This window comes from Solanum tuberosum, unplaced genomic scaffold (assembly GCF_000226075.1).
Source record: "Solanum tuberosum cultivar DM 1-3 516 R44 unplaced genomic scaffold, SolTub_3.0 scf00009, whole genome shotgun sequence".
Classification (NCBI taxonomy): domain Eukaryota; kingdom Viridiplantae; phylum Streptophyta; class Magnoliopsida; order Solanales; family Solanaceae; genus Solanum; species Solanum tuberosum.
The window spans coordinates 1,996,495-2,006,126 of record NW_006238935.1 but is presented as its reverse complement, the minus strand read 5'-3'; the positions used below and the strand labels follow the sequence as shown (position 1 = coordinate 2,006,126).

General features: G+C 31.0%; 1 protein-coding gene across 1 annotated transcript; it reads right to left on the bottom strand.

The window, feature by feature from the left end:
* Positions 1-6,206: 6,206 nt before the first annotated feature.
* Positions 6,207-9,147, bottom strand: LOC102580007 (patellin-3). Its single transcript, XM_006339306.2, has 4 exons — positions 7,970-9,147; positions 7,223-7,347; positions 6,954-7,104; positions 6,207-6,812 (listed from the first exon to the last, which is right to left on the bottom strand). Exons 1-4 carry the CDS (start codon positions 8,912-8,914, stop codon positions 6,558-6,560), a joined length of 1,476 nt encoding a protein of 491 aa, XP_006339368.1. The 5' UTR covers positions 8,915-9,147; the 3' UTR covers positions 6,207-6,557.
* Positions 9,148-9,632: the final 485 nt, after the last annotated feature.

The window sequence follows — 9,632 nt, the reverse complement described above, 5'->3', positions numbered from 1 at the left end:
TTGTATGATTTTATCATCTGCTAAGTATATTTCTATGGGTGTATCTATTCCTTCTCTAAAACATGCTTTTATTAGTATTTCTGTTCCTCCTAAATGTACATATTTAATTGGATTTTTAGCCTTAATATCTTGTATTTCTTTATTTATTATTCGTTTGTTTATTATTGGTATTTTAGCCTTTTCTTTGGTGTATTTGCAATCTATGATATGTTCTCTTTGACTTACTACATAATATTCTTCTTTTTGTCGTTTAAACCAGTTTCTTATTGTTGGTATTTCGAATATTTTTGCTATGCTTAGGTCTAGTTCTTTTCCTTTTATTTGTTCAAATATATTATTATCAAATATTATTTTTTGTTTTAAAGATTCTTCGTCTTGATGTTCTTCTGTATTTATTATTTGTATATCTGTTTCAGTCATTTGTTATATTATAGAATTCATTATCTGATTCTATTTCTATATCATTATCTATTTCATTTTCTGATATTTCATATATACTATCTTCACTTAGCATTAAATTTTAATTATGATTTTTAAAATTATTATGTTATTTATTGTATCGTATTGTTATCCTGTATTTAAATTATTATGTGATGTATTGTACTTTTAAATTAAAATTTGCATTTTAGCATTAAATTTTGTGCATTCTTCATAGGCAAAATTAATAATAATATCACAATATATTCACTTAAAATGACGATTTTTAAAAAAAAAAACATTTGAAATATTATTAATTCGGGGTGCAAATAATATATAATAAATAATACATTTTAAAAAATGTTATATTACATTTAAAAAGAATTATGGATATTAGAGATTTAATTAATATCATTATATGAAAAATAATATGTTAGTTACAAAATAATAGAAATAATAATATAATATTCAAAAGTGAAATAGAGAGTATGAATAGTAGTTCTCCAAATTTGGAGAACTACTATTAAACTCTCTATAATTGGAAAGTTGAGGGTAAAATAGAGAGTGCTTGGAGACGACATTCTCTATTTTACTCTTCAAATATAGAGAATGTCGAATAAAATAGAGTAGGGTTGAAGATGGTCTAAAGTGAAAATTTAGGTAATCAAATTAAGACTGAACTATAAAAATTTCTCGATTGCGTCATATAACAAAACACGATCAAATATAATCAAACAGTCATATTTTAATGACAAAAGAAGAATAACTAATACTCCTATAAATGATGAAACGTTGTAATGTCAAATCTCTTAACTAAATTAATACTTTTTCTAAAACAATTCACATGATTGAAGTAATGAACATCAGTGATAAGATAGCAATATATATGATTAGATAACCAAACACTCCTAGTCTCCTATAAAAGCATAATGAAATAAGTCAACAAAGAATAACATTTATGAAAATGATATCTCTTATGCCACTAACAAATTAAATAAAAGAAAACGGTCTTTTCAGATTTTTCACGTGTAAATGAATATCTTATATTGTATGTAAAAAAAATGAAGAACTCTCGTAAAAAACATAAAACTAAAAACACGTTTATAAAGGATTACAAAATTAAATCTCTTTTTATTTCTAAAATCCAAAACCATACCAAAAATAAACCAAATTTTCTAAGTTTTAAATTCAAAATCAAACCAAATAACAAAAGATATCGATTCAATTTGATTTTTCAATTAATCTGAATAAACACCCCTGCATTTTAACCTTCATTTTCTTAGAAGGATAGTCCCTAGCTATTTATTGATCCGGTCCCAAAATTAGTGAAGAATCTCATTCTCACAAGTTACGAAATGTTAATTTGGGCTGTAACGCAAAAAGTGGATGAATAATTATAATTTATAACGATGACTAATGTAAGTACTATATAGTACTTGTTTACAATAATAATCATAACCATATGTGATAATTAGCATACTTAGAAAGTTCATGCCACTTATATGTCTTTTTTCTTTCTTGAGTGGGTAGTTCAGATATATTTCGGTGCGTCTTTTTTAGGAAATGGGGAAGCAATAACATAAAAAATTGGAAGCAAGAAAATATCAAAATATACGAATTTAAAAGGAAGAAAAAAAGAAGAAGGAAAGAAGGCAACAAAAAACTTTATAACGTTATACAGGGTACTGTGTTTGGTACGAAGGTAAATAGGCAACCATTAGAAACATTGCTTTTAATCAATCAATAGAATATTGAACAGTATTACGAGTCATTTGATTCAAAGAACCCCATTTAACACTTTGTTCGGAGGGTTGTTACTTATTGTTTCATAATATATTGTGTTGTATTGTTTTAATGAATATAGTATTTGAATAAATTATATTATTTTCCGTCTTTATATAATGTCATAGATTCATAATTTGAATGGCAGACCTAGCTACAAGAAAAGTATAGTACGGGATAGATCTACTATGAAAAAGTAGGGTAAAAGATGAAATATAATTATTAAATAATAAATAAATACAGAACGAGGAAAAAATATTAAGGTAACGGCGCGATAAAAAGAAGGATACAAACAGATAAGTCATGGTGGCATTCAAGACTTCAAATGGCCTTGGAAGCAAATCTGAAGGATCAAAGTGCCACACAAAGTGGCATGCTTTACATGGCTACTAGTCAATGAAGTAGTTTTGACATTGGATAATGTGGCCAAGAGAGGAATCTCTCTATGCAACAGATGTTCCTTATGTGGTAAGGCTAATGAGACAGTGAGATCTCTTCTTACATTGCAACTTTACTGGGCAGTTTTCCTTAATCTCAGAGGCATATCTTGGTGTATGCCTAGCAAGATTGATGAGACTCTATTCAGTTGGGAGATGGCCGGAGTTGGGGGCTACAAACAGAGAAAGATGGAGGATGATCCCTGCTAGTATTTGATGGACTATATGGAGGGAGAGAAACGAGAGATGTTTTGAGAATAGGAACAACAACCTGCAGGAAGTAAAGCTTAAGTGTATTTTGTTGTTCTGCTTTGGGTGTACAAATGTCTACTCCAATATAACTGAGTCAATCATAGATGTTTTAGGATCCATTTAGATTTGGTTCAGTTTTTTGGATAGATTTTACTTCCTTTCTGCTTTTGTAAATATGATTTTTCAGTACTACCTAAGTACTATTTGAAATACAAATGTTACAAGTTTCAAAAAACAAAAAAATAGGTTGTTACATAAAATTGATCTTTTTATCTTTAATTATCTAATGATAGATATTTAAACGATACGATATAAAATAATTTAAGTTACAATCAAAACAAAAAATGTATTTAAACTAACAATACAATACAATTTTTAATAATACGACATGTTATAAAAAATTAATTCTTTTTTAATTACTATATCAAGTCGAAGTAAATTGGAAAATTTGTGAGACAATGGCTCTTTGCCTCTACTTTTGAACAGAAAAATTGGAAGAAAGTGCATCAAAAGTTTGTCTTTGAAAAATTAATTCAACAACTTACACATGAAGATATTATCATAGTGATTAATCTATATCTACTCTCTTTTCGTCTTGCTTGTTTTATATTCAGTTGATCTATTCTAATTTAACTTGAAAAGTTAGTCAAATTGAGAGAGTACATATATAACTAGTATATAGGATGTTCATGGTTATGGTTATAAAATCAAATCGAATCGTAATCCGAATCAAACCGATATTTGGTTTGATTTGGTTAGGTTTGATTTTAAATTTTGAAAAACCGATATTATTTGATTTGGTTTTGGTTTTGGTTTTACTAAAAATTAACCGCAAAAATAACCAAACCGGACCGAGAATTTATATATATAAATTTTATAATTATTTATATAAAATATAAGTATTTTGATAAATTTTAATTAACTTAAGTTTTTAATTTTACTATTTTCTGTAGCCCAACACTTAAATTTTAGCCCAACTATTAAAAGTCTAAATCCCTCAATATTCATTACTTTTTAAAGATGACACTTTCTCTGTTCTTTATAAAATTTTCTAACGTAACATTAATAATTTAAAGCTCAAGCTAAAGAAGATGGTAATTGATTACTTGACTATGAAATATTGGTTGTTGTTTTTTTTTTTGAGAATTAATTTCTCAATATTTTAAGGTGTAATTTTATTGAAAAGTCTGTTGATAAGATGTTGAGATCTGCAGAATATTGAACCAACTTTATGCTATTGACAATGAGTTTTTTTAGTTTTTGAAACTTGGTACATTGGATGAATCACTTTGTTAGTATAATAGCCTATTTGTGAATTATTCATGTATTAAGTGTTTGTGTCTATCAAGATGCGTATGTCCTCAACAAACTTATTACTTTCAAACCAAAAAAAATTGAAAAAACCTAACCAAACCGGCGATAACCAAACCGATGGTTATTTTTTTGATTTGGTTTGGTTTTAAAAATTTAAAAACCGATTTAAATTGATTTGGTTTTGATTTTAACTAATAGCCGATCCAAACCGAACCATGAACACCCCTATATAACTGTACTGCATATCAATGAACAGCCTTTGAGCCTCATCCTTTATCTCAAAAAGTTGCACTCCAACATCAGAAAGTTTAGCTGTTTTACCAGATTAAGTAAGGCCATGCTTACTATCACTAGCAAAATGTGGTCTGGCCAAATATATTGTAGATGACATGTTACTATCATGTTTTTTTTTTAATTAAAAAACTGATAACATGTTACTATCATTAACAAAGGCACAGGGCATTTTCTAACCAGAAGAAGGACGAGATTCTAAAATCAAGGCTAGATGGTACCAAGGGGTGTATAAAATCGAATCGAACCGCAAATCAAGTCAAATGGAGAAAAAAACTCGACTAGTGATTGGTGTGACTTGGTTTGGTATTAGAAAAAAAAAATCCGACTATATTTGGATTGGTTTGGTTTTAACTAAAAATAATCACCCGAGACCAAACCAACCCGACATTATATATATAATTTTAAAATTTTATTTTATACATAAAAATATTTACTTTGATATAATTTTTAAATATTTCTTATACTTTTTCATAGCTTTTATCTTTAATATATTATTATTTCAAGTTTGAAACTTAGAATTCTAAATGGTTCAATAAAGATTATAGTCCACAGATATTGATAATTATAATAAAGCTTAAATCAAAATTAATTAATACTAAAGCAAAAAAAATAATCAATTCAACACTAAGAATGACAATAATATTGAATATTTGTTCTATGGTTTTACATTGGTTTATTCAAATACATAATCTAATTTTAATTTCCTTTAATATTTAGTCATGTAACTAATACTTATGAAACTTATTTTAGCTATGTATTTAGTACTTTTAAATTATGATCATTTTCATTATGACTTGTTAATTTGCAATATTTGTTTTACACGATTTCATTATTATTATTTTTTGTTGGATATTTTAGTATCATTACTCATATAATATTTTGTGTTATTTTTTTAAGAAACACCTTAGATAGTTGTATTTTGGTGGACTAATAAAATATTTGAAGTACAAGTAAATTATATGTTTGTATGAATACTTTTCCGGAAAAAACCCGAAAATTCGAAAAACCCGAATTTTATTGATTTGGTTTGGTTTATAGATTTAAAAATCCGACACAAATGGTTTGGTTTGATATTTAAAAAACCCNGGGGGTTCATCCGAACCCCCTTCGTCGAAAAATTACACTATATATATAAGATTAAATTTTGAATATATGTGTATATATATACTATTGAACCCCCTGAACATACACCAAAGGCGTAGCTCAGTGGCGTTGGGGGTTCAGGAATTTGCTCTACTGCACGCGAGGTCGCGTGTTCGAATCCGGGCAGAGGCATTTTGTTTTATCAGCTTATTTCAGGCGTTTTATTTTTAAAAAATAAATAATAATGCAATCAGAAAATGATGTTTAGTTCCAAAAAATTAAAACGCTGATTGGGAATTTAGGATTTATTAGTTTAATCCCTAATTATGAAGTCAAATATTAAAAAATCCGTTTCTTCTTGATTCGACCGTTTAATCCGACCCGTTTATATCCGATTCGACCCGTTTATTTGTGGATATTATTTACGTAATTAATTTTTTTTGAACCCCCTTGATGAAAATCCTCCCTCCGCCACTGAACCCGGCCATGTAAACCCCCTAATACCAAGTATGTGTTTTTGGTTCCACATGAAGTTAAGTAAATTGTACAATTGTACATGTAAACATATATCATAATGTACAGGAAAATGAACTTCCGGATGGTAAAAAGAGAATATACAACAGACAATAAGCAAGAGCAGATGGTTTCAGAAACATATTTTCCCTCGACGTACATACATAATACCCGCTGCAACTCAAACTCTTCATTCTTGGCTAGAAGCCTACAGCATCGTCACGTTCAAGTATAAACCAAATACCAAAGTTACTAACATTTGCCCTCAAGCCAAAGTAAGGACAGTACAATCTCAGCTACAAAGAAGAATTCATATATAGATCCCAACAAAATATGAAAATAAACAAACAACCCAGAATATCCATGAACTAACAAAGTGAATCAACACAAATTTCACCACCTCATACATAAAGATGTGTGCATGTCAAAATTCATATCCACAGTCATCCCATTAGAGAACCTCACTCAATCAGAATAGGGCTTATCCTTGAACCTGTACAGAAGTTTCTTCTTCTTTGAAGTTGGGTTGTCAATCGTCAACAGTATCTTACCTAGCTCGACAATCTTGAAGCTGCTGCTAACAACAGGTTCATCAGCTGTGGTCATCTTCCTAGGCTTCTGTATGTTCACAGTGTATCCACTATCTGTATTCGGCACATATTCAGCACTATATGTCACCTCCCAACCCAATACGCGTAGCTCCCAGACAATAATGCACTTCTGCAATCAAGAAGCATCAATGGTGAATTATCATCACTAAAAAGATTAAGCTGGTTATTATTATTCTAACAGAGTAGGCAAATTTTTTTTTTCTCCATAGAAAGGAACGCGTAAACTATTTTAAATGCATCGCAACTTCACCTCATTTACAATGATCTCCACGGTTTGCTTTGTTGCAGGTTTAACAATGATCTCTGTGACTGGATCATTGGAAGTGAACTCGGGATTGCATTCACAGTAATCGACGCTGAGGCCCCCATATTGAACAGGTACTTGCTCAGGAGTTATATACCTGTGCCAAGCCAGTTAAACAGACATGATTACTTCCACTTCTAGCATACTGTTAAAAGTAACGGCCATAAAAATGTGCATGCAGAAATTTGATACAAATTACAGCCAAAAGATCTCACTTGTAAAGAGTTTCTGCAGTCTTTGATGGACCAGCAAATACAAACTTGCTTTTTGTTCTCTGCGTCATGAATGGGCTGATCATTGTGTAGAAAGCTAAATACCACCAAGGGACGTTGATAAACACCTTCAAAAATCCAAACACGGACAATAAACTTTGTGCCAGACTACAATATTTAAACTTCCACTAAGCAAGACAAACAAAAAAACCAATAACCAAAATACCAAAAGAAAAGTAATAATCAGAGGTATGGACCCTTAGGGCATTAATTCAGCGGAAAGGATACAGCACATGATGTTGATTGTTTGGTGCACATGGTTCAAACCTTGCCGCAAAAAAGCATGGTATTTGCATCAGAAGGATGGACGGTCCATACTCCTCAGAGTTCCGAACTAGTGTGTCAACTGGAGTTGAGAGGGAAGACTTCTTCGATATCCCAGCTATGGCACACAAGGCTATGATAATGTCTTAAAAGTAATAGATATCAATTAAGAACTAATCCTATCAAACACACTTACATACATGCTACTCAACCTACATATAAACCTTCTCTGCCAGAAATCATATCATAAACAAGTGTTTATCAGCACTACTTGGTAAATTCAGATTTAGACAATTTTCTATCAGTTAAACTCATCACACTCAGAAAGCTCCAAATTATAGAAATGCTACACAAGCCAACAAAAGTTTACACCTGTTGAATCAACAATTAAAGAGTCAAGATTCATTCACTAAAGGATTATGATACCTGCTTAGCAACGAATTCCGGATAATTATCCTGAAGCAATTGCAAGGCCTGCCTAGTAGCAATTCGAAGTTCCCTTTTCCCTGGACCAGGTGAGTTCTTGAGGTCACTGACTTGAAATATAGTATTGATTCCACCAGGACTGAAATCCAGCTTCCTTATACTCCTCTCCAAGAACTGAATCCTCCAGCGCAAAAACTTGTTTCTCTTCTCCTCATCTCCAAATGTTTTATTATACAATTCCTTATTCTGAAACTCCCCATACACATTATAACAAACAGGGTGTCCCTCTTTGTCATGACCATCCATAAACACTACTTTTTCAAGATCATCCCCAAGATTTTCATCTACTAGTTCTTCAATGTTAAACTCCTTTCTCCATAAAATAGTGTTCTTTAACATAGCAAATGACTCCTTAACCTTGAAATCTCTAGCTCTAAGAAACTTAAGCAGAATAACATCACTCCTATCATCTTTCAATAGTGGCACACCCCAAATGGATACTTCCTGAGGCAAATCTGTTGTTCCAGTAGTAAAGGTCTGATCTTTAATAGCTTCTTGAACAAGAAATTTAAGTTCTTCAAGTGCCTTTACCTCAGAATCAGATAGATCTGAAACTTTATTGCTTTCTTCTTTAAATGAAATCAAAGATTGAGGGATCTTTTTCTCTTCAACAGGTTTAGATTTGTCAGATTCAGTAAGTTCTTTCTCAGGAAGAGTAAGAGAGACGTGTTGAGCTTCAACAAGAGTTGTTGTTGTTGGTTCTTGTGGAGGTTCAGTTAAAGGAGCTTCCTTTTCAACAACAGTAACAACAGAGTGATGCTCCTCTACAGCTTCTACCACTGATTCAACTTCAACTGAAGCAAGAAGTGGTTCTGGTGAAGGTGGGGGGAGGATATCTTCCTCAGCCGTGAGTGGGGGCTGATGGGTATGCTCTGTTTCAGCCATTATTGGCAAGAAAAGCAAATGGTTATGGTGCTTTCAGCTTAGGTTTGGTCTTACTTACAGCTGAGAAAGAGTAGTAGTTTTCAGTTCATTCCAGAGAGAGAGAAAAAGGTACCTTTTTGGACAAAAAAAGGAAACGGCTGAGCAGAGTGATGCTGTTTTGCTTGTGAGCTGTTGAGGTTAAGAGTTGACACGAAAGGGTTTAGGCCTCTGCAGTTTTTTGTTACAATGTGGGAATCCTAGGTACCCATAAAACATGCTATCATTTATTTTTTTTTATGGAGAAAAGTATTGAAACCATAATTAAATATCTCCGATCTTACCGCATTACTGAAATATACCTCAATTTTTTCATGCAGTATAGAATATTTTTAACACTTCTCTCAATTTTTTTATTAACAATAATATGTCCTCATAAGAGTTTAAAATATTTTATTATTTCATGTGGCAGATAAAGTAATTGAGATGTTTCTAAATTTAATTAATCAAATAAAATAATATTTTTGAGATTATCAATACTCCATAAATTTGCGTGAAGTTTAACTCCATAAATTCTTCATGGATATCTGCTAGTATCATTTTTTGAAAAATCGCTTTTCGTAAAACATTGTTTAAAGTAATTTGATTTAAAAGTTAGGTTATTAGAAAAGGACTTAAAATCTACTCTCTATGACTTTGTAATCAACTACCCACGTCATAAATTAGCCACTTACGGCAGAGC

What these genes read in the sequence shown, in the direction of transcription:
- LOC102580007 (XM_006339306.2), bottom strand. Translation starts at nt 8,914, where the DNA reads ATGGCTGAAACAGAGCATACCCATCAGCCCCCACTCACGGCTGAGGAA. An exon ending in ACTGCAGAAACTCTTTACAA is followed by an intron (nt 7,105 to 7,222) that starts GTGAGATCTTTT and finishes GGCTTGGCACAG; the next exon opens with GTATATAACTCCTGAGCAAG. An exon ending in TGGAGATCATTGTAAATGAG is followed by an intron (nt 6,813 to 6,953) that starts GTGAAGTTGCGA and finishes TCTTGATTGCAG; the next exon opens with AAGTGCATTATTGTCTGGGA.